The sequence below is a fragment of the Antechinus flavipes genome, chromosome 4 (assembly GCF_016432865.1).
Source record: "Antechinus flavipes isolate AdamAnt ecotype Samford, QLD, Australia chromosome 4, AdamAnt_v2, whole genome shotgun sequence".
NCBI lineage: Eukaryota > Metazoa > Chordata > Mammalia > Dasyuromorphia > Dasyuridae > Antechinus > Antechinus flavipes.
In genome coordinates this window covers 174,515,232-174,541,441 of record NC_067401.1, presented here as the reverse complement: position 1 = coordinate 174,541,441, position 26,210 = coordinate 174,515,232, and the positions used below count along the sequence as shown (strand labels likewise).

Sequence of the window (26,210 nt, the reverse complement as noted above, 5' to 3'; positions counted from 1 at the left end):
TATCCCCCTCACCCAGGGCTATGAAGTTTCTTTATTTAAAGGCCCACAAAACAAAGTTTTTGTTTTTACTATAGTCCGTCCCTCCTACAGTCTGAGGGATAGTGAATTGGCCTCCTATTTAAAACGTTTGAGGACCCCTGCATTAAAGACTTTCTGTATAAATAATTCTGGCAAAGCTGTATAGTATCCTAGATTTCCATGGGAATGTGTACTAGGAGCTGCCAACCCTGATATAGCCCATTACTAAATTGCTACGAGTCTCCCAACAAGCTACTGTAAAAGATTGCCTTCTCAATATACTAGAAAATGTTCCCGGTCTTCAGATTGGCTGCTGTCAAATTATTTATAGGCTATTGGTTTGCATACTCAAAATGGCAAGGAATATTTCTAATTATATCCAAACATCCCTAATGTCAGTAGGAATTATGCTGAGTGTTTAAATTGCCAAATGTTTTGTCCATACAAAGGGGAGGTGGCTTTGGCAAGAACAGATCAGTCTCTATATAAGTATCCCCAGAGACCTGAGTGTCTCATCTCCCCCAGCAGCCTGGAGGTAAGTGTCTAAAGATTTGGGATTAGAAAAAGAATGGAAGAAAGGAATCTTGATTTTCATTTTACTTTGGCTTTCATATTATAGTTTCTGCTGTTTGGAACCTTCATTTTTGTATAAACTCTTGTCAACACAAGTGTTTAATTCTGCTGTCCAGTTTACATCCAATAGTATTATACTATTTTGGAAGTGCTTCAGTAACAAGGATTTGCTCTTCTTTTTTCTAGTACTGACTATTTTTCAAGGTGTATCTACTTCATCTGGCACTAAAAGAGGTAAGATCTACTTTATTAATCCTTTAAAATGCTATTTAGTTTAGTGGGGGAATATTGTGTTCTTGATCATTTTAAAGGACATGAGTTCTCCTAATGAATGTTTGTAAATATTTAATTTTGACAGTGTGTTGTTTAGGGATTCTGCAATATTGTAGGGTCGGTTCACAGAGAATAGATTTCAATAGTAGGACTTCAGCTGGGCTCAGGCTATTTGGCTTAATAAATGATTCCACTTTATTCTCCCTTTATAAAAATGTTTTGAATGCTATATTTTACAAAGTATTTTAAAAAATATATCCTAGAATAACACCCATCTAATTCAAAGTACCTTTTTTGCTTAGCGTATGCTGAATAAATATTTCATGAATCAGTTTTGGGGATGAATTTCATGAATGAAAATATAAATTAAATTTAAATCTCAATTTAAAAGATTAATATAGATACTATTTTCTGATTTTCTATTAGAATAATTTTTTTGCAGGTAAAAATTTTCAAGAACATTCTGTGAGTTTACTTTTAATTTTTAATTAGACCTATGATTTTAATGATTTAGGGATCCCTGTAAAGGAGATCATCACTTGTTTTAGAGAATCGTTCAAGGTCCTAAGGTGAAATGCCTTGCCCAGGGTCACACAGTCATATTATGTCAGAGGTAGAACTTTACCACAGATCTTTACTTATTATGCCATGTCACCTCTCCATGAAATGTTGTGGTTCAGTCATTTTTCAGTTGTATCTGACTTTTCATGACTGCATTTGGGATTTTCTTGGCAAAGATACAAGAGTGGCTTGCCATTTCTTCCTCCTGCTCATTGTACAGATTAGGATACTGAGGTAAATTAATTAAGTGATTTGCCTAGTCACACAGCCAACAAGTGCCTGAAATCAGATTTGAATTCAAGAAGAGTCTTCCTAATTCCAGTCTACATTCTCTATCCGAATACCATCTGGCTGCCCTTCTGAAATAACTTGCCTAACTAAGATGAATCTTGATCCTTTCTCAAGATTAAATCTAATTACAATTGCAGAGCCTTAGTTTCTTAGTTTTTACAATGAGAATTGGAACTAACTGTTCTTTACAATCTATTACAACTCCAATAAATCTATGTGAAATTTAAAGGGAAAAAACTAGGGACATTTATTTTGGGGATGGGGAAAAAGAATAGCGATAAGAATAATGCCATGCAGTACTTATAATTAAAATTCCTATTTTTGTGCTGCTTTCCTTTTTCCAATCAGAAGAAAACATATGGAAATAAAGTGAAGAAATAGATCTTTTCCACTACAAAATTCTCATTCTTTTACTATCAGAGATTGAATTATTAGTGGAATTCTTGGTGTAATGAAGAGTCAAGGAATAGTATCATGAAAGATTGTAAGGAATTAAGGAGAGGCCAACTCCATGGTTCACAGTTCAACTACAAATGATTTAGTGGGCTACACATAAACTAAAAGTTAAAAAACCAACCTCAAGGAAGGAGCATCAAACATTAGTATAAATATGCTCTTAAAAATAAGCAACAGATCAGTGAAATAACCACACATTGACCATGAAACGTTAAGAAAACAAAAATATTCAGACTCAAAAGCACTACAAATCTCAATTTCCTTTTCCATAAACTTCAATCTTTCTTTTTGAAGCATGTTATTTATAACGAGAAAGCCTTCAAAAGCAGGAAATAACTGTAGTTGGTACAAAAAAAAAATCTCCTTTGTATTTAGATGATGATTTTTTTCCTTTTTCCATATGAAGAAACATATTATTAATAATAAAATATAATGTGATATATAATATGATGTTATATAGTGTGACATATGAAAAATTTAACATGATATGATATAGAAATTACATTAAAATCATATTCTGTTACAGTGTTGGTCATCTAATTCTGAGATGGGTGTAGAAATAACTTTAGAGCTCATCTAGTTCAAGTCTCTATTTTCCATATAAGGAAACTGAGGTCCAAAGAGGGAAAGATTGCAAAGATAGCAAGTGACAAAGTTGGAATTCAAATCCTTCTCACTCCATATTTATCATTTGCTTCATTAGGCCACATTGCCTATCTTTAAGTAATATGGAAAAGAGATTTATAGCTTGCTAACAATGAAACCCTAAATCAGCATCTCATTCCATACTAATCCTTTGAGTTCTCTTGGCACTAGTGAGTAGTAGCTAAGAGATACTTAGATTCTGTCCAAGGCTCCAGTTTTGGTATCATAGATTTAGATCAGCCTTCAAGATCAACTATACTAGAGAATCTTAATCTGGACTGCACAGATCTCCAAGGAATGTATGTATAAATTTTAGGGGGTCTGTAAACTTGAATGGGAAAAATATATCTTTATTTTCACAATTCTTTCATTGAAAGTTAGTATTGCCTTTGATTATGATTTTTTTTAATTATGAATTTTTTGAAACAGCAAACAACATTATTCTGAAAAGGTGTTCATTGATTTCACAAGACTGACTGCCAAAGGGGTCTATGACACAAAAGTACTTCTGTCCTAAACAAATCATTTTTTACAAATAAGGAAACTGGGATTCAGGAAGCTTATTTTTCATATTTCTTTCATTTTTACCTCATAATTCATGCTTACTATTTTTTCCTCTCATTTTTCTCTCACTAGCAGAATTCTCTAAATTGCAGCCATGAGTTCGGATTCTGAAATGGCCATTTTTGGGGAGGCTGCTCCTTACCTCCGAAAGTCTGAGAAGGAGAGAATTGAAGCCCAAAACAAGCCTTTTGATGCTAAAACTTCTGTCTTTGTGGTGGAATCCAAGGAATCTTATGTGAAGAGTACCATACAGAGCAGAGAAGGGGGAAAAGTGACAGTGAAGACAGAAGGTGGAGCTGTGAGTAACAATATAGATGGAAAAGTCTTTTCCTTTAGTTCAGGGATCTCCAACCAGCAAGTTATTTATAGATTTACAATGATATGTATGGACTTATTATACAGATCTAATTACTGGCAGGATTAGGTGTCCTGACTTCTTTTTTCAACTATTAGGAAGACTGTGTTTGACAGCTATGTATAATGACATTACTCATATATATATTAGGTTCATTGAAGCCTCCTGGCTAGATAAAAACTCACTATTATATCTTTAGCATTATCTAACAGACCTCCAAGGTGGTGATCACTGTCATGTCCATGTATTTATTTGTTTATTTTTCTGAGCAAGAAGGGGAATGTAACCCATAGAAGAAGCCCCCTACTCAGGGACTTTCTCAAGTGATCCTAGTTGTTCAGAAATGAACATGGTTTAAAAGTGGCTATAGAGTACAGAGCACTGTTCTGGATACTGGGGGAGATACAAAATTTATATAAGAAATGAAATTTGCTATCTGTGTGGTTTGAATCTTCCATGGGTTTTACAGGATTCTCAAAAGGTGAAAAAATTCTCTTATTTCCAAAAGCTATGTGATCTCCTCATTGTGGATATTCTCTTAATCAATGCAGATCTAAACTATATCCACAGTAACGTGTGATGAATTTATAGATCAATGTAGACAAAGAATGAGGTCCAAAAGAGAATCAGGAGAGGTTTCATGGAGAAGATGGAATTTGAACTGAGTTTTAAAGAGTTTTAATTTTAATTTTAAAGAATTTGTAGAGATTGAAAAGAGAAGGAAAAAGCAGTGTAGAAGAATAGAGAACAAACACTATTTGGTTCAAGAATCTTTGGTTTAAATCTAACTACAAATTCTTGATAGCTGTATTATTGTTTAGTTCTTTCAGTTGTGACATTCTTCATGATCTCATTTGGGATTTTCTTGGCAAATATTCTAGAGTACTTTGCCATTTCCTTATCCAATTCATTTCTAGATGAGTAAATGGAAGCAAAGAAGTTTAAGTGATTTGCCCAGGATCACACAATTAGTGTTGTATGAGGTCAGATTTGAATTCATGAAAATTAATCTTCCTCATCCCAAATCCAGCTTTCTATCCACTGAACTATCTAGCTGCCTTAGTTTCTTGTATTTATAGAATTAAAAATGATTCTATTTTCTGATTTATTGTTAGAATGATTTATCATTGTTCATTTTAAGTATGTAAAAGTATTCCTTGAATTCTTTTTCTGGATTTAGATTGTACTTTTGATCTCATTGGTTTGGGGAATCCCAATGAGGGAGATTAGCACCTGTTTTGCAATCTCAAATTGCTGCCTGGGACACTGAGAGTTTAAGCCCCTAACAAAAAATATATCAGAGACCAGAAAAGCCCCTGGTTTTCATAATTTCTTTGAAGCAGTTTCCTCCTTTCCTCAGAGGGTAATTGGGAAAAATTTGTCTTGGGAGCTTTAAAGTTTTATATAAATATAAATTATTACTATTCCAGTCATAAGGAAGAGTGTGAACAATGAGAGAATACAGAGGATATTTATGAAATAGTGAATAGATAAGTTTGATTTGAACAAGAAGTACATGAACAGGAATAATCTAAGTATGGAAGAGTTAAACTAGTTCCAGATGGTAGGAGGTCTTAAATATCTGTCAACTTACCTTAGGCATCAACAGAAGAGAGCTGCTAAAGTTTTTATTTTTAAAAGAGATGCAACAGATGTAAAAGAAAAAAATTTTAAGAGTCTGGAGTCAGAAAAAAGTAGATATACTGTGTCTCTCTTTTTTTTAAATTTAATTTTATTTAATAATAACTTTACATTGACAGAATCCATGCCAGGGTAATTTTTTACAACATTATCCCTTGCACTCGCTTATGTTTCGATTTTTCCCCTCTCTCCCTCCACCCCCTCCCCAAGATGGCAAGCAGTCCTATATATGTTAGATATGTTGCAGTGATATACTATGTCTCTGTTATAATTTCTGTTACCTCTTTGCCTTATAAAGAACTTCCAAACCTTCTCTCCTTAAATTCCATGTTTCTTTTTTTCCTACTCTCTCCCATCTTTTGAGTTGAGAATCTTGCCTCATATTTCACTGAAAAGAAATTGAAGCCATTTTCAAAGAGCTCCTTCATATCCCTTCCTTTTTATTTCACAACACTCAGATGATTTACTCCACTATTTCCTTTGCCTCTGTCTCACATAATAAAGTAGCCTTTCTCCTTGCCAATCAGACTCCACTAAATACCCAACTGATTTTATTCCATCCTATACTCTCTATCAGATTGCTCTTATCATCCCCATTTCTCACTTAATTTCAGTCTCTACCTATCTACTGGAAGATGGAAGCCATCTTTTCCTGGTCTTTAAAAACACTCTCACTTGGTCTGTCTATTCCCACTAACTATTATGCTGTATCTCTCATCTTTTTAACACCTTTAGAAGGCCATTTAGAATCATGATCCTCTCTTCTATTCTCATCTTAACTTTCTTCTCTCTAGTTTCAGACCTCATTGTTCAACTAAACTCGTCCTCTCTAAAGTTACTAGTAATCTCTTAGATGCTAAATCTTTTCTCAGTCCTTCCCATAATCTCAATTATCATCTCTGTGAAGATGATTCTTAGATCTATTTTCCCATCATCATAATTTCCAACATTTATACAGTAATTAATATTAATTATTAATAGGCACTATCTTCCCAACAATACTGTGAAATAGATATTATTATTATCCCCATGTTACAGATGAGAAAACTAAGGAAAACTGAAGGTAAGTGACTTGCCAAGGATCACAGTTAGTATATGTCTAAGGTTTCATTTGAACTCTGGTATTTCTGACTCCAGCCACTGCATCAGCCATCTGCCTACCCAGCTCACCCATTTACTTATAACGCCTCTGCTGATTTCCAATCTCGCATCTCCAACTGCCTCTTGCACATCACAACTGGATTATATATATAATAAACTCTACATGTCCAAAATTGAACTTATCTTTTTTTTTCCTCCACACTTTCCTTTTATTCTCAAGGGAACTACCAAACTCCCAATCACAGCCTAATAACATTGTTGGTGGTATTTTTGATTCTTCACTCTTTCTTAGCATCTTTATACAATATGTTGCCATATCCTACCAATTCTACCTCTTCAGTATCTCTCACATATATTCCCTTCTTTCCTTTGATCTTCAGCGTTAATACATGCTATCATCACTTCATGCTTAGACTATTACAATAGCCTAATGTTTGGTCTCTAGTCTCAAGTTTTACCCCACTCCTATCCATCTTCCACTAAACACCATACTGGCCTTCCTAAAAAACTGATCTAATGAGGTCACTCTACTTTATAAATTCCACTGATTTCCTCAAGAATAAAATATTAGATTCCCTGTTTGACTTTCAAAGTCCTTAATAACCCACCACCTTTCCATGCTTCTCACATTTTGCTCCCTTCCATAATCCAAAAACACCAATCTTTTTTCTATTCCTTATATAAGGCACTCCATTTCCTGGCTCCATGCATTTTCATTGATTTTCTTTCATCTCAGGAATTCTCTCTCTTCTCATCTTTTCCTCCTGGCCTCCTTGGCTTTTTTTATGTTCCACCTAAAATTCTGCCTTCTGTTATAAACATTCCCATATATATTTTATTCATACATAGCTATTTGCAAGTTATCTCCCTCATTAGATTGTGATCTCCTTCAGGGCAGGGTTTTTGTTTTTTGCCTTTCTTTGCATCTCCAGCTCTTAGCACAGTGTCTGACACATAATGGATGATTAATAAATGATGATTTGCTTTGACTTGACTTTACTACTGGGTCTCCTCATTCATACATAACTTTGCTCTATTAGTGCTTACTAGTAACTAGTAGCTTCAGTGTTTAAAAAAGGAAAAGTCACTCTCCACAAAATGCCTAGAGCAAAATGATCTCTTCCTTTCCTTGTCAGACTCTCACAGTGAGGGATGACCAAGTCTTCCCCATGAACCCTCCCAAATATGACAAGATTGAGGATATGGCCATGATGACTCACCTGCATGAACCTGGGGTCCTGTATAATCTGAAAGAGCGTTATGCAGCCTGGATGATCTATGTAAGTGCACTTTAAGTAATTCTTTTTATTTGCATAATGTCTTTGAGGAATCACTACTTTGACAACCCAGTTGTCAACTGATTAATTTTCTGATTTCCTACAGACCTATTCAGGCCTCTTCTGTGTCACTGTCAATCCCTACAAATGGCTGCCAGTATATAACCCAGAAGTAGTGGCTGCCTACAGGGGCAAGAAGAGACAGGAGGCCCCTCCCCACATATTCTCCATCTCTGATAATGCCTATCAGTTCATGTTAACTGGTGAGATATTCATTTCTTTTCATATGAATCATATTTACATTGTACTTTCATTATAACACTTATGTAAAATATTACTTTTATCACTATCCCAGATAAAGAAGGTGACTTGTAGGACATCTCATAGCCACCAAGTATCAGAATTATGATGTCATCTCAAGCCTCTACTGGTCTAGCACTCTTTTCTCTATACTATATGGCCTCTTTCTCATGTAGATTAATCTTGTAAATTATATTCCTAAATTCTCAAATTCTTAGAAATAGCAAGCTTATCTTTCCTCTTTCAAATCTTCAAAGTGTCAGCTATCCCTCCCTGATGTGAACAACTACCAGTCTCCCTTCAGTCTGTGATTCACCATTGTCCAACTGAAAAAATAAAAAAACATTTCTAGACTCTAAGAACTACTACTATTGTGGCTTATGCTTTGGTTTTAACTAGGCATTTAAGAACTATATTTTCTGAATTTTAAGAAATGTTTATTGTAATACTCTACTCCTAAATGCTTATCAAACAAAAAATGATGCACATCCTTCCTTTAAAGAGCTTGTAATCCACTAGAGATGATATTTAAGGATTTCTGATCTGATATATTCCTTAATAAGAATATATTTTCTTTTACAAAAAAACTAGACTTTCTCAGAAAACTTGTGGGATATTGGAAAGTATTTGATCACTGGATTCAGAGAACCTAAAATCAAATCCCATCTTTTAAGCTTACTATCTATGTGATCTTGGCCAAATTACCTCATCTCCCTGAGCCTCAATTTCTTTATCTATAAAATAAAAGTGTTGTACTAGATCACATCTGAAGTCCTTTTCAGTTCTGGAATTATAATCTGTGATTCATGATACTATATACATGTTTCTATTTAAGTTTTTGCAAGTCAGAAAATCACAAAGATCTTAACTTCAAAGTCTATCTTATATATAAGGAAATTGACACCTTAATAAGGTGAAATTGATTGCCCTAATGCTCATTTCCACTACTCCATGGAATCTATCCTTGTCTGCGATACAAAACAATATATGCATATATGGCTATAGTTCTTCTGAGAACTATTGGAAATTATTGAAAAATATTTACTCACTCTCCTTATTTCCAGAAACAGAATCTAGCTAAATACATTTTCTTTTCAAATATCAAATATATTAGCAGTAATGATAAATTTTTTAAATTTTTTTCCTAAAAGGAACCAAATAGATTTGTATGCCATTCATTTTAAATCCAGAGGTTGTTTAAAGAATTTAAGTGCCTTACTATATGTTGGGCAATGGGCTAGGTGCTGGGGATACAGCGATATGTTAAAACAGTTCTTACCTTCAAGGGGCTGATATATTCTGAGGGGTTTTTCAAGTGAGAACTGTATAATCACCAATTGAACATTGAATGAATGGTTTTTTTTTTTTGGTCAAGTTAATTTTTATCATTTTCACATGAAGTTGATAATCAGAAGTTAGCAAGAGTATTTCTCTATATATTTACACACACATGCATACACATGCATATATACATGCATAAACACACTTGTATATACAGGCACATATGTATATCCAAACCTATGAATATATATACATGTGTATGTGTACACACACACATTAATTAATACTAAAATATATAAGCTCTTTTGACATTAGATGCTTTTAAAGAACCTTTATGCTAAATGCCAATTTTCACTATAAAAATATTTTTCTTTTTTCTTTCTTAGACCGTGAGAATCAGTCAATCTTGATCACGTAAGTACATCATATGCATTTTTGTGCCCATTTTTCAAATTATATTGACTATATAGTTCAAGGGTTTGAACTGCTTCATTCATTTGGATTTGGCAGTGGAGAATCTGGTGCTGGAAAGACTGTAAATACCAAGCGTGTCATCCAATACTTTGCAACAATTGCAGTTACTGGGGAAAAGAAGAAGGAAGATTCTTCTGGAAAGATGCAGGTAGGTTCTTTATTAAAGTCAAATTAAAAGTCTCTCTCCATGCTCTCAGGTATATATATATATATATATACACAAAAGCCTAAATATAACAATTGCTTCCTCCTTTTTTAAGGGGACATTAGAAGATCAAATCATCAGTGCCAATCCCCTGCTAGAGGCCTTTGGAAATGCCAAAACTGTGAGGAATGACAACTCATCTCGTTTTGTAAGCTTCTTGGTCACTATGACTCTTATATAATTCATAGGGACTAGACCTCTCATGTTTTTTCCCCCACATTTATAATTTCTTTTTTTTTATTATATCTTTTTATTTACAAGATATATGCATGGGTAAATTTTTCAGATTGACAATTGCAAAACCTTTTGTTCCAGCTTTTCCCCTCCTTCTCTCCACCCCTTCCCCGAGATGGCAGGTTGACCAATACATTATACCTCTCATGTTTATGAATTTATGCATTCTGTTTACTGCGTATGTTTTATTTGTTTACAGATTTATAAACCTTTTTTTTCCCCCCTCTTAAGGGAAAATTCATCAGGATCCACTTTGGTACCACAGGGAAACTGGCTTCAGCTGACATTGAAACGTGTAAGTAACAAGGGAAGTGAAAATATTAATCTGTTGCGGTTTTTTCTTTGGGGCATTCTTCATTTGCAGATGTTTTTGATTCTGGATCTTATAAATTACCAATCTGCTGTCAGAAAGTACTGCCTGTGATAAATATGTTTATCTTACCCATGAGTGACTACTTTTACTAAATACTTTTACTGACTCTCCTTATATCCAGAAACAGAATCTAGTTAAATATATTTTCTTTTTAAATATCTAATATGTAGGCAGTAATGATATATTCTATTAATTTTTCTCTACAATGAACCAAATAGATTTGTGAATTTTTTTATGTATATCTATGTATAGATTTTTAAATCCAGAGGTTGTTTAATAATTTAAGTGCTCTACTATATGCTTGGTTAGGTGCTAAAAATACAGAGATATGATTAAAATACTTGTTTTCAAGAAGCCTGTATATTTTAGGAAGTTCTTTAAGTGAGGGCTATATAACTACCTACTCAAGATTTGATAAATGGAATTTTTGGTCAAGTATGAATTAATTTTTTTTTTCATTTCCACATAAAGTTGGAAACCTAGATGAGATACTATCCCCCAGGGAATTCTGATATAACTAGAAAATTCTAGACTTGGAATCAGTACCTTTACCTGACAAATATTACCTAATCAGGAGGATATTGAGTAGATTTGAGTTTTCAGAGGACCCAGTTTTGAGTTAGATGCCATAGGCTTTTCTTTTTATTTCAATAATTCAGTAAACATTAATTACATTCCTACAACATGCACATCACTGGGCACAACATTGAGAAAACAAAGATAAAAATCACAAACTGTCCCCATGGCCAAAGAGTTCACATTTTTTCTAGAATTGTAATATGTAAAAAAATAAAGCCAAGATAATTTAAGGAAAAATTAGAACATTTAAAACTATAGGGATTGTAAAGGGCTTTTTTAAAGAGGTAATATTTATATTAGTTGCCTTTAGCAGCCCTTCCATTAGGTGAATTTTCTGTCCCAGAGATACCACAGAAGAAATTGACTTAATCAACTTTAATAGATGGTGCCTTTAGCATTTCATCCAAATGCCAGCACCTTTCCAAATCAAGAATAAATCTGTCTATCAGTGCTAGGTTTATACCTCAATAAGATCAAAGAAAGAAGAAATGGATCTATATGTAAAAAAAGTTATTGATACAGTTCTTTTTTGGTGGAAAAAACTGGAAAATAAGGGAGTTCCCAATAAGGAAATAGCTGAATAAGTTATAATATATGAATATGATAGAATATTATGGTACTGTGAGAAATTATCACCGGAAATATTTCAGAGAGATTCAGAAAGACTTATATGAACTGAAGCAGAATGAAATGAGCAATAGCAGGAAAAAACTTATATAATGACCACAACATTGTAAAGACAACTTTGAAAGACTCTAGGAACTCTAACTTATAGTATAAATTTTAACTACTACCAAGAAGCCATCTTCCTCTAAGAGAAATATACTCATTTAGATAGAAAAGGCCTCAAATTCATACTTATGATTAATACTTGCTTTCTTGAGTATTGTTATCCCTGTTTTTACAAATAGAAAGAGGTAGTGACTTGCATACAATCATAAACGGTTAGTAAATCAATAACCTATAATTTGAATTAAACTCTTATTCTGAATCCATATCTTATGCTCTATCCACAATTACCATGTGAATCCAATTACAGAACTTCTTAAATGGTAATATGATTGGAACTATAGTTAAAAAAACAAAAACCATCTAATTACTCCTGTCAAACATATACACTACATTACATATTCATTGTCATTGTGTATATCTCACAACATGATTAGGAGACTTTTGTTCTTTTTTTTTTTTTTTTCATTTCTGTAAACTTTCTAAATTTGTCAAAGCTCACATTTTTCTGCATTTACTGGTCATTTCAGATCTGTTAGAAAAGTCTCGAGTTACCTTTCAGCTAAAGGCGGAAAGAAGCTATCACATTTTTTATCAGATCACATCCAATAAGAAGCCGGAACTAATTGGTAGGCACTGTTTTAATTTATTACCTGGGTACTAATACTCTCATTAGCAAGTGCAAATTTAAACCATGTGTCCTTTACTTTATGTGCTTAGAGATGCTTCTCATCACCACCAACCCATATGATTATGCCTTTGTCAGTCAAGGGGAGATCACTGTTCCCAGTATTGATGATCAGGAAGAATTGATTGCTACTGATGTAAGTAATTTCTACAAAAAAGCTGGTTCTCTTCTGATATGAAGCTGGTGTCACTGGCTCAGTTTCAATATAGAGAACATATATTTTTGATTTGATACTAGCAGGTTTTGTTGATGGGTTCATATATTTGTCTGACTTTTCTGTGGCTGTCTTGTGACATCCCTTGAGATGTAGCATTTAGCCATGTAAAAGTTTGGAGTTTTTTTCCATGTAAAATTCCATGTAATATATGCCATATATTATAAGTGACAAATTCATGACACATCATATCTTGTAACTAAGAAAATCAATAAATGCTTCTTCCTAAAACCAAATGAAATGTTGAAAATATTATGCCTGATCTCTGTCATTACTCTTTTTTTTTTATAGAGTGCTATTGATATCCTGGGTTTTACTTCAGATGAAAAAGTGTCAATTTACAAGCTTACAGGAGCTGTCATGCATTATGGGAACATGAAATTCAAGCAAAAGCAGAGAGAGGAACAAGCTGAGCCTGATGGCACTGAAGGTAACAAATAACTATCCATTTGACTTAATGCAAAATCTAAACAGAAACTAATTTTTAACTAATCATTGTTGAATACATACATACATACATACAAATATGATATAATATACATATGACATACTGGGGGTGTCTAGGTGGCACAGTAGAGAGAGCACTAGGGCTGGAGTCAGGAAAACCTGGCTTCAAATCTGGCTCAGATATTTTCTAGTTTGTGACCCTAAGCAAGTCAATTAATTCTGTTTCTGTCAGATTCCACATGTGTAAAACAAGCTAGAGAAAGAAATGGTAAACCACTCCAGTATGTTTACCAAGAAAACCTCAAATTGGAGGTCACAAAGAGTGACCTGAATTGAACTGAAAAAAAGTTGAACAATATATACTCTGTGTGTGTGTGTGTGTGTGTGTGTGTGTGTGTGTTTGTGTGTGTAATTTTAGGAGGGATAATTTACTAAGAACAAGAAGGTAGGTGACACATTGAATAGAGCATTGGGCTTAGAATCAGGAAGACTCATCTTCATGAGTTCAGATCTATCCTCAGATATTTATTATCTCATTATTAATACACACACACACACACACACACACACACACACTATTTATCAGTTGCCTGATTAGACAAGTCATTAAACCCTGTTAGCCTCAGTTTCTCATCTGTTAAATGAGCTGAAGAAGGAAATGGCAAATTACTCCAATATATTTGCTGAGAAAATCCCAAAATGGGTCATATAGTCACAAGCAGTTGGACATGATCAAAAAAATGACTGAACAATGACAACAAACTCACTAAAAACTGGAAATATGAGGGAAGAATGTGACTTCTGACCTGAATTGATGATGATGGTGATGATGAAGATAATGATGACTATGACAATCCCATGGGTATTTGAGGATATGTGAAACAAAAATTCATCTTGGCCAATGGAGGTCATGAACAGTTTAATGGAAATAATAAGTCATAGTATTTCAAAGGATTTTGGTGATCAATTAAAAAAAAATGTTGCTGCAAAAAAAACCTTGAATGGTAGGTTGGGAGGGTGGTAAGAATGATAATCGGATTTTATTTTATCTTACCCCACAGTTGCTGATAAGGCTGCTTATCTTCAAAATCTGAATTCTGCTGACCTCCTTAAAGCATTGTGCTACCCTAGAGTGAAGGTGGGCAATGAATATGTCACCAAAGGCCAGACTGTGCAGCAGGTGAATTTACTATTTAAATTTATTATGAGTCACTGATATATCCTTGACATTCCTTTAGCAGTTCTATGAATTAACACTCGGTCTTTGAAGGTACACAATGCTGTGGGTGCCCTGGCTAAAGCTGTATATGAGAAGATGTTTCTGTGGATGGTCACTCGTATCAACCAACAGCTGGATACCAAGCAGCCCAGACAGTACTTCATTGGAGTCCTGGACATTGCTGGCTTTGAGATCTTTGATGTGAGTAACCAAATTCTAAATATACCAGTCTACATCATAACTTGATTTACCACAGCATTCCTTGTTTCTCCAGTCTCACTCAAAAGGTTTTACTTATTCAGTTCAACAGCCTGGAGCAGCTGTGCATCAACTTCACCAATGAGAAACTGCAACAGTTTTTCAACCACCACATGTTCGTGCTAGAACAAGAGGAATATAAGAAAGAAGGCATTGAGTGGGAATTCATTGACTTTGGGATGGACCTGGCTGCCTGCATCGAGCTCATTGAGAAGGTGTGTTTGGTCTTCTTTGAAAAGTGGTTTAACCATATCATCATTTAAGGTTCACGCTTTCTCTTATGTCTCTTCAAGGACAGCCAAAGCATCTCTTGTCATTTTAATTATATTCCTTTAGGTTAGAACTTGGGACATTTAAAATGTTGCATTTCATAATTTGGAAAGAACTTCCCTTTTCCAACTCATACATATAAATAATGAGAGAGAACATTTTCTTAGAACTGATATGGGACCTATTTTAAAACATTTAATCGAAAGCCAAGTAAATGGGCTTGAAGTTTTTTTTTCTCTAAAAAATAACTGCTTTCCTTTATTATAATAAAATATATTACAATTTAAACCAAATATACTTTGGATTTTTATTTTGAATATTTCATAAATGACACCAGAAAAAATATGGTCCCATTACTTCCCATAATTACTACCAGTCAAACAGCTACCCTATTCAGAAGCAAGAAACCAAGGAACAGAATTCAAATTATTTTAATTCTTTCCATGTAAATCGCAAATAAACTTTAAAATATTAAAGAAATTTAATTATAAGGGTTATTTTAAATTTCAATGTAATTATAACATTATAGGATATATACTTCTGGATCAGCAAGGTTGGATTTAATGATGAAAACTGTAAAAGTAGACTCACTTGCCTAAAAAAAATATTTAAAATGTTGTAAACAACATTTAAAAACAAACTCTTACTGTAAAATTTGGACCTGAACATCTTTTTTTCTTTAAAAAGAAAAGTATTCATAATGGAGTTGTCCTATAACATGGTGGTTGTGATGGAACTATGGCATAATCTGAGGGACAACTCATTAAATAGGCAAAATTGTTTTTAATATGTGCAATCAAATAATTTTCCCCAAATAAGGGCATTTTCTTGATCTGTGACATGAATTTGCTTAATTTAGATCTGTGCATAACCCAAAGAAATGGCCATATCAATATTTGCTTTTGAAAGAGGATGGTTTAAAATTAAATTCTCTCATCTGTCTTTAAGCCACTGGGAATTTTCTCCATCCTAGAAGAAGAGTGTATGTTCCCCAAGGCAACAGACACATCTTTCAAGAACAAGCTATATGATCAGCATCTTGGCAAATCCAACAACTTTCAGAAACCCAAGCCTGCCAAAGGGAAGGCTGAGGCTCACTTCTCCCTTGTGCATTATGCTGGCACTGTGGACTACAACATTGCAGGCTGGCTAGATAAGAATAAAGACCCCCTAAATGAGACAGTAGTTGGACTATACCAGAAATCCTCCATGAAAACTCTGGCTTATCTCTTCTCTGCATATGCTGCAGCTGAAGCAGGTAAAATCTATGATATTTGTGTAAACATAATGATTTTTATAGATTATCAAGTCATATTCCAGAGCCCAGATTCTATTTTAATGTGTTGTTTTTATTTTTTCGTCTCAGAGGGTGGAGCAAAGAAAAGTTCCAAGAAGAAGGGTTCATCTTTCCAGACTGTGTCAGCTCTTTTCAGGGTACAGTGCAAACTTCATTCAACATTCCTTAGTCAGTTTCAAGAAATGTTTATAATTATTGCACCTTGGATAGATTTTTGTTTGGAGGGAGAAGAAAATGCGAATTTCTTATCCTGACCACTTGGGTATTAAATTTTGCCCTGAGGATGCTGAGAAATTAGGTAGTCCAAGAAACTAGACCTACCTAAAATTTACATACTAAGTCTGCATAATTAAGGCAAGACTAGTTTTAATGCCTTAGAGAATCTAGTGAGTTCAGGACCTTAAGAAAAATGCCCTTGAGGAATAAAGAGATCTTAAATATCTTTAAATTCACCACTCATGGCTAAGCTAGATAAGTTAAAGGAGTTTGTGGAATCACTCTAGTGTTTAGGAGGTGTTTTTATGGACTGTTTTTGTCTTTCTGCCTTTTCCTTTATTCATTCTGACCAGACTATAACATATGTTTCCATTTCTCCTTTTCAATACTCATCAAGACTGGGAGGAATCATGAACACATTGGACAAAAGCGTCAGAGGTAGTATAGTAACCACAGCAGCAGTAATAATATCTAGAATTTTTATAGTATGCTAGGGCTTGCAAAGTGCTTTACATAATTTATCTCATTTAATCCAAATACACACACATATTATATATGTAAATACATACACATCACATACACACACACACACACACACACACACACACACACAGAGTAGGTTAATAGACTTAAGTCTAAAAAGGTCAGTTTTATAAGATAAAAAGTCCTTTACTTGGAATTTAAAAAGTCAACCTCACAAGAATAAGAGGGAAAAAATTATGACAAAACTGCAATTTTTCCAAAAATTTTCTTGGGGAATTAATGGACTGAAGTTTTTTGTCAGTCAAAATTTTGATAGTTTGGCTTTTTTGTGGCTAAAAAACAACAGCAACAAAACCCAGTATGATTGTAGGTTGTAATGAGAAGCACTGTGTCCAGAATATAGGAGGCAGCAAAATCTTGTAATTTAATTTGATCAGCTGACATGTGGAGTATTTTTTTCAATTCTAGATACCATTTTTATTTTTATTTTTTAATTTTAAAAGTGATTCCAATGCAATTGCAAATCTACACTGCATAATACTTCCTTTTAAATAGGCAACAAAATTATCATGTAAATTTCTCTTTTTCCCCTCCTCCACCCTAAAGATGGCTACATTAGCTATCTATTATATATATGTATATATATATATATAATTATTCTATACATCTATTTATCAGTTATTTCTCTAGACATCACAATTTTTTAAAAAGTTGTTGCTATTCAATTATGTACAACTCTTTGTGAACTCATTTGCAGTTTTCTTGGCAAAGATACTACAGTGGTTGCATTTCTTGTTCTGCTCATTTTACAGATGAGGAAACTAAGATAAACAGGGTTAAGTGGCTTTCCTAGAGACACACACAGCTAAGGATCTGAAATCATATTTGAACCTTGGCAAATGAGTCTTCCTGATCCCAGGCCCAGGACTCTATGCACTGCACCATCTAGCTGCCCCTATGATATCCAAATAAGACTAATCAATACAATAAGGGGAAAAGAGACCATGTCATATGAGGATTGGTTGAAGGTCCTAGAGATATTTAATTTAGAGAAGAGACAATGGAAAGAGAAGACGTGGGACAAGAGACAGGGAAGGAACACGATAGCTACTTTTTTAAGTATTTGAAGTGGTAGGATGTACAAGGGTTAGACCTATTCTGCTTAGTCCCCAAATAGAAAACAAAAATAAAATGGTAGACATGGAGAAGTCAACTTTGGTTTGAGATTTTTAAAATCCCAAAACAAAACTATCTAAAAGTGGGGTGAGTTGTCTTTGAGGAATAATAGGTTCCTCTATCCCTTATTTCATTGAGAATCTTCAAGCAGAGAGAAGGCCCTAGGAGGGATTGGTTAGATATGGCTTAGACTAAAACAGCTTTTGAAATCTTTTCAAAGTTGAGATTCTGTAGTTAAGAATGTCATTCCTATCTATTTTATAGTGTTGTTATGAGATAATACAAAGGAGTATTTTTAAGTCTTATAAAGTATAAGGTTGTTATAGAACACTGATAGTGAGAGAAATCTTAAGATCATTAAGAACTGAGTTAAAACTCCACTTCTATCACATACTAGCAGTGTGATAGTGACAGGCCACTTAAACTCTCAGGGACCTTAGTCCATTTTCTAAGATTATAAGTTGCAGAACAGTTGCTGAAAGCTTCTTTTCTGGGATTGCCCAACAACAATGAAGTCCCAAGACCAGATTCTGAAATGACATCAGCATTCTGGTCTCCTCAGCACAAATTATTGCTTTCTGTAAGAAGTCAACTATCCACAAGGCTATTTACAATGGTATTCTTGTTAGAGAACTGATCTTTCAAAAGAATTTTCCATCAGATACAGGTTAAACAGGATTTTAGGTTGGTTCTGATTCTGAGGTTCTATAATTCTTATGTCATCTACATTCATGAAATGTTTGTCTTTTGGTCTTCTAGGAGAACTTAAACAAGCTGATGACCAACCTGAGGAGCACTCACCCTCATTTCGTACGATGTATCATTCCTAATGAAACTAAAACTCCTGGTAAGAGAATCTCAGATTAAAATATACATGTTGGCTCTGAGTTCTTTATTTGCCAAGATAGTAAACAAATATGGTGGTTTCTTTCAGGTGCCATGGAACATGAACTTGTTCTACACCAGCTGAGGTGTAATGGTGTGCTAGAAGGCATCAGAATCTGCCGGAAGGGATTCCCAAGCAGAATCTTGTATGGTGATTTCAAACAGAGGTCAGCCTTTCCTTGATCTATTTCATATAACACAGCAATGCAACATTATGTAATACTGCATATTTCATGTTTAACTGGTTAAATAAACATATAAGATGTTACATAGGATAGAATACCAAGATGGATAAAAATGTAACATTCTTTGAAGATGAGAACTACACTTGGATTAAACAGTAGAAAAACAGATTTTCCCAGGACACAGTTAATGAAGTTTCATGAAGGCAAAGCAGTAAATAGGCAAAGTAAAAACAATATTGGATTTGGAGTCAAATTATGTAGATCTGAATTCAAATTCCACTATTATTTTTACTCCCTCTGTGACTTTGGACTAGTCATACTCTCTCAATTTTCTCATCTGTACAATGAGATAGTTGGCCATGAAATCTTTCAGTTCTTCAATCATTTTTTAGATTTTCTTTTTAATTTTTTTATTTAATAGTATTTTGTGTTTCTCCAATTACATGTAAAAATAGTTTTCAACATTTACCTTTGTAAGATTTTGAGTTCCAAATTTTTCTTTCTCCCTTCCTTACCTCCCTCACCCCAAGACAGAAAGCAATCTGATATAGATACATGCACTATCACATTAAACTATTTGCAAAATTGTCATGTTTGGAAAGAAGACTAAGAACAAAAGAGAAAACCACAAGAAAGAAAAAAAATCAAAATAGTATGCTTTAATCAACATTCAGACTCCATAGTTTTTGTGGGTGTAGTTAGCATTTTCCTTTATGAATTCCTTGGAATTCTCTTAGATTATTGCCTTGCTGAGAGGAGCTAATTCTATCATAGTTGATTATTTTATATTGTTGCTGTTATTGTACTATGTTTTCCTAATTCTGCTCATTTCACTCAGAATCAGTTCAGATTTTTTTGAAACCCTCCTGTTCATCATTTTTTATAGATCAATAGCATTCCATTAGATTCATACAATACAACTTGTTCAGCCATTTCTAATTTTTTTTGCCTCCACAAAAAGAGGTGATATAAGTATTTTTGTACATGTGGGTCCTTTCCCCTTAATGGTCTCTTTCTTCAAACATTTTGATTTTTATCTTTCTTCTCATGTTATCATTAGTATTTCTTTGGATATATTTATTGTTTAGGATTTTTGTTTGCTTGTTTATCCAGACTTCTGATTTCATCAAATGAAGGAGGCTCACTGGGAGGAAACCTTCTACAAATGTATAGAAGCAATTGCATTACAACTTATAGTTTTAGAACGTTGCCTAGGGGCAGGGGGAGTGTGAGCTATTAAGTGTTTTCCTAGGATCATACTGGACTGTGTCAGTAAATCAAAAATCATTTAATGAGTGCTATGTGTCAAGCACTATTCTAAGGCTAGGGATTTAAAGAAAGGCAAAAATATGGTTTTTGCCTAAAAGGAGGACCAATTCTAGTAGTGAAAACCATATGTAAATAATTAGGTACATATAAAATATATAAATAGCAGATAGAAGGTAATTTGAGAGGAAAAAACATTGACAGAGACAGAATTTGAATTCAGATTCCAAGGTGGAAATTTTCCAGGTCTGGAGCCGAGAAGATCTAGATTCAAATATAACTTCAGACACTTACTAGACACATCCCTAGACATGCCATTCATTCATAAAATGTGAATAAGGACAGTACCTATATCCTAGGGTTATTGTAAAGATGAAATAAAATAATAATTGTAAAGCACTTAGCACATAGTAAGCACTATAATAAATATTAGTTGTTAGATGAACTATTTCACTTGAGATTCAGTTATATTTACCAAATTCATTCAGAAATTGTTATTTATTACCTGCCATTTACTCAACGCAGGCCTTTGAAGCTATCTAGACTGCATTGTTAGGAATATCAAGGTATGTGACACATAAGACATTTGATTCATAGTGTTATCATTTTTCTATTGGTGGAAGTTAATTGAAATCAGCAAACAACAACTTAATTACCTACTACACTAATATATCTATGGATTATAACACTTTCCAATTTGTTTAATCTAACAGATACAAGGTTTTAAATGCAAGTGCTATTCCTGAAGGGCAGTTCATTGATAGCAAGAAGGCTTCAGAGAAGCTTCTTGCATCTATTGACGTGGATCATACCCAGTATAAATTTGGTCACACCAAGGTATAAACACTAATTCTTTGTGTCCAATATGATATAAGTAACTTCCATATTTGTGTTTCCTGAAAAATGAAAATTATTTGTTATCTTTTCTTTGTTAAGGTTTTCTTCAAAGCTGGTCTTTTGGGTCTCTTGGAAGAGATGAGAGATGACAAACTAGCACAGATTATCACTCGAACTCAAGCCATGTGCAGAGGATTCCTCATGAGGGTGGAGTATCAGAAAATGTTGCAAAGAAGGTAACAAAAATAACAATAATGTTTCTGTTTCTGTTTCAATTCCCCTGGAGACACAAAATCATCAAATTTTTAGCACTAAGCCTTAGGAAGAACCCAGCTGTCCCAATCCCAGTTAAAGCAACAATACCCTAGTTAACATTCCTAAAAGATTCATCTTGGATACTCCCAGAATGAAGGAACTCACTATTTCATACAGCAAAGTATTTCATGAACTCAGAACTTCATTACAACCTAACTTGTTCGCTTGCCTCTAATCTCTCCCCACCAATTTATTCTACATATAACTCTCAAAAAGCTTTTTTTGTTAAGAAAATTTTGATCATGTTACAATCTTGTTTAGGAGCCTATTGTAGTTTTCTTTGCCATTTATCAAATCCAAATTTCAGTATTCAGATGCCTGACATTTTGTTATGCCACAGTTTTCTTTAACTGTCCTGACTCAGTTTCCCTGTCTCAGTTACCTTAACTGTTCTGTCTCTGACCAGTAAAACTAAGGATTATTCGCTCTCGGGTTGTAAATTAGCAAGATAAAAGAGTAGCTCTCCTGACTCTTTTATGGATTTACAATATTCCTTTAGAATATTCCAAGACCAACCCATGATATCTTTACTTCTTTGTCTCTGGAATTTTTAGGTTTTATGGCTTCCCCTCCCTGATAAAAACTTTCCCTCCCTTTCTCTTCTTTGTCTCCAAAAAGGTATTTAAGAAGTTGGAGTTCCTTTATTCATGGCTGGAGAATGGCGTCTGGCAGCTGTATGCTGGACGCTGGATTCTTTGGGTCCTCCAGCCCTGGGACCAATATGGATTCCTTGGTCCCAGTACACTTATCTCTGTCTGACTGGATAATCTGAGACGAGAGTCCTGTCCAGTCAATCTTACTCTCCCATTAATAAAATATTAAAAACTCTCTAATCTCTCTCCTGCCTCAGTTTCTCCGGCATTACAATTTTCGAACTAAGCTGAGGCCTGGTCTCATTATTCATTATTTATAAATGTGTCAAAGCTCAAGAGCTGGATACTTATTGGGTCCTTTTTCATTGCATTGTAAATTGCATTTTCTTCATCTAGTAGATACTGTCATCAAATCTGAATCCATTTGCATTTCTTTTGAAAGTGCAGTTTAAAGATATCAGGAGCAAAAGAGATATAGTTTAATAAATATAATTTCCTGAATCCAGAAGAGAGATTGGATCCAAGTTGTGTGTGTACAATGAGCTAATTCCATATTTTTATTTTTAAAGATTATATAAATTTTATTTTAATTCCCAATGATAAACTTAGAAATTAAACACATCAACAAAAAAATACACTTATGTGTTTTAACACATCTTTTAGCTTGTTGCATCCTGATATAGTAGAGTATATTGTAAATTGTACAATTGTACAAATTGTAAAAGTCCAAGTGTAAAATCTCCATGATCAACAGAATACTTCAGAGTCTTGACAGATCTTCTCCATTTTTCTTGTATTTCTTGTCCTTCCTGTTTCATCATTCACAGTTCTAAGAATAATCTCTGTCTTTTTCTTCGTCTCCTTTTTTGTCTCCTCTGTCTCTCTGTTTCTCTCCTCTCACTTGTTTTATGAGACATTACTGCTTGTTATCTTTTACCTTTCTCTATAAGATTTTAGAAAGGAGTTTCTAATCAAAACTTACACAGCCCTTTACTACAATATCTTTCCTCTTGACAAGATGATCAAATATGAAGTTTTTGAATCTTTTTGTTTTTCTCATTGTAACAATTGATATATTCAGTAGAGAATGCTATTGATGAGGTTCCGCTCAGGGCAGGGAGTTGTGAGAACCCCCTTCTGGTCGGGGCAGGTCCTTCATAAATTAATTTACCAACTCAAAAAATTAAACTGAAAAAAGAAGTTTATTATTAGAACTGAGAAGTCAGCTTTTGCAGACTGACTTCCTTAACAGAAGGGTAGCAGAGAAATCCTGACAGAGAGGTGAATAGGGTCCTGTTAGGGAATAGGTGAGAGAGATAAAAAGGGAATAACACTGAAAGAAAGGACAGAGGATTGCAGCTATGCTAAGGGGAGAGAGAGGTTCCTTGGCATGATGAAGTCCTCTGCAAGGAATGAGCCTCAAATTGCCTATTTTTATTATTGAAACTGGCTAGAGGCTGGGGGGGGGGGGGGGAGAAAGAGGGAGGAGGGAGGGACAGTTGGAGTTGGAATCAGACAGAGATTTTTGGAATTGAATAGAAATTTTCCATTTGAATGAGTATCCCTGGACTAATCTCCATAGAGATTAGTTGGATAGGAATAGAGTTGGATGGAAATCTCAGGCTAAATAGGAGTGGTCCTAGACTCAACTAGGTCCATCCAGATAACAGAATGAAACCACTTTATCTTGATTCTTTGGGGCAGGTCTTTCAGGAGAGAGCTTCTCTGAGGGGGTTTCCTAAGCTTTCCCCCCAAAGTCTGAGAGAAAGAATGAGAGAGTTTCGGGGCTTCCCTCATCACTATTAGTTTCTGATATAATCCATGACCCATTTTTTAAAAAGCAACATTTTAAAAGGAGAGGGGGGTACTTTGCTATTTCCAAGACACCTAAGGGGATAATTTTTTCTGTATTTTATCCCTTCTTTTGTAACTGAATTATTTTGGTCCTCTTCAAAAATAAAGGACAACAAAAACAAAAAAAAAAATTAGGCAATAGATAATTTTTTAGGATTTTTTTTATGTATTACATTGTTTAAAATACTGATTTTAGAAATTTTGTTTTCATTTGTTTTCTTGACTTTACAAAGGATAAGGTTGGGAATTTCAGATCATGTACAGGGCAGAGAATTTTTTAACTGATATGATTACTTTGTGAATTAACATATTAATCAGTAAATACTAAGCATTCAACAGTGAGGTAGGTACCTACCTCTTTACTTATTCATCCTCAGTTCTTTTACTCAATTGTTTAGTTTTTGCCTTGTCTTGATAAATTGCTCCCATCTTTCTTCTGCATCAGCCAAATTATCACGGTCTTCAGAAAATACTATATTCACATATTAATTTAAGGACTTAAATTTAAGCATGTTCTTTGGTGAGAAAGAACAATCTTATTGAATTATGGCAAGGAAATTATTATTTAATTCAGGAAAGAATATAAAATATAATTCCTAAACACAAGAAGCTCTAAATCTGGTTGGAGAGATTAGATTAACATGATGCAAGTAGAGAACTCTATAAAATAATAGATCATCAAGTATTATTTAGGACATTGCAATGCAGAGTTTAAAAAAACTGAGAAGTCAGTGGAGTTTCAGAATAATGAGAAGAGCATGAAATAACTATATGCCAGCTTAGTTTAGGAATGGAAACTTACAAACATCTCATGATTTTGATTTGAATAGCAATGACCAAGAAGTATTACTCCCTCACCTTACCTTCCATATTATTCTCATATTATTTTCCATGTTTTCCTATACATTATTTTGAAAATTAGGTCCTATATAATATTGTACATATATTCAAATATGGATTTGCCTATAGTCTTACCAAAAAAGACAAATTATGGTTGTTAATAAATAGAAATTCCCAAATGCAGCTTTATGTAGACTTGTTATTCATCAGAATTCATTAATAAAGCAGTATCAATACAGATTTTATCTAGAAATAGAATTAACATTATTTAAAAATAGGATGACATTTACAATAATTCAATTTAAAAAACCAAACACTTACTATGGGCAAGACACCTGTATTATGCCCTGATACTACTAGTAATAACTTATCTAGTACAGAGCTATAGCAATTCAATTTGCCCTTTTCTTAAATTTCAGAGAAGCTCTCTTCTGCATTCAGTACAATGTCCGTGCCTTCATGAATGTCAAGCATTGGCCTTGGATGAAATTATTCTTTAAAATCAAGCCTTTGCTCAAGAGTGCTGAAACTGAAAAAGAGATGGCCACCATGAAAGAAGAGTTTGAGAAAACAAAAGAAAGTCTTGCAAAGTCTGAGGCAAAAAGGAAGGAACTGGAAGAAAAGATGGTATCTCTCCTGAAAGAGAAAAATGACTTGCAGCTCCAAGTTCAATCAGTGCGTATTCAATATTCAACTAAGAGATTACTATTATTGAAAGCATTCTAAAAGTAACATTCTATTATTCTACAGTAGCAATGCTTTGTATTGATGGAGAGTCACTTTTCTACAAGATATTCACATGAACCTTGTTTTTCACAATTGAAATTGCTCCCCTGAACCCCCTTGGAATTCAGCACAAGGATAGGGAGTTTTCAGGAATTCCCATCTGGCGGTGCAGAGATTCTCTGTAAAGGAATTTACAGACCCGAAAACCTAGATTAATAAAAGAATTTTAATTATAGAGATTGGGAAGTAAGGTTAGAAATCCTGACAGAGAGACATAAAGTCTCATTAGGGAAATAAGTGAGGATAAAGAGAGTGTGGCACTGGAAAAGAATTATTCCAGTGGGCAGAGGCCCTTGACATAGCAAGCATGGCATAGCTGGCATATTTAGAAGCTCTGCAAAGAGAGGATTTTAGATTGGCTCTTTTATAATAGGAGCTTTGACTACCATCTGAAGGGAACTCATGGGTGGAGTTCTACAAGCTGGCTTTTAGCTTGAGCTGGAATTCAATG

The 26,210-nt window shown here is 34.0% G+C and overlaps 1 protein-coding gene across 1 annotated transcript in view; it reads left to right on the top strand.

The window, feature by feature from the left end:
* The first annotated feature begins 775 nt into the window (after positions 1–775).
* LOC127560742 (myosin-8) overlaps positions 776–26,210 on the top strand; it is a 47,785-nt gene continuing 22,350 nt past the window's right edge. The window contains exons 1-21 of the mRNA XM_051995577.1: positions 776–825; positions 3,457–3,679; positions 7,615–7,758; positions 7,862–8,018; positions 9,723–9,750; positions 9,847–9,958; positions 10,071–10,163; positions 10,481–10,544; positions 12,461–12,559; positions 12,651–12,754; positions 13,124–13,262; positions 14,341–14,459; positions 14,550–14,699; positions 14,801–14,971; positions 15,975–16,284; positions 16,393–16,460; positions 18,958–19,045; positions 19,133–19,250; positions 21,248–21,371; positions 21,471–21,607; positions 25,393–25,648. Of these exons, the coding sequence (XP_051851537.1) occupies positions 3,476–3,679; positions 7,615–7,758; positions 7,862–8,018; positions 9,723–9,750; positions 9,847–9,958; positions 10,071–10,163; positions 10,481–10,544; positions 12,461–12,559; positions 12,651–12,754; positions 13,124–13,262; positions 14,341–14,459; positions 14,550–14,699; positions 14,801–14,971; positions 15,975–16,284; positions 16,393–16,460; positions 18,958–19,045; positions 19,133–19,250; positions 21,248–21,371; positions 21,471–21,607; positions 25,393–25,648 (2,685 nt within the window). The 5' untranslated portion in view covers positions 776–825; positions 3,457–3,475. The remainder of the gene's footprint in view (positions 826–3,456; positions 3,680–7,614; positions 7,759–7,861; positions 8,019–9,722; positions 9,751–9,846; positions 9,959–10,070; positions 10,164–10,480; positions 10,545–12,460; positions 12,560–12,650; positions 12,755–13,123; positions 13,263–14,340; positions 14,460–14,549; positions 14,700–14,800; positions 14,972–15,974; positions 16,285–16,392; positions 16,461–18,957; positions 19,046–19,132; positions 19,251–21,247; positions 21,372–21,470; positions 21,608–25,392; positions 25,649–26,210) is intronic.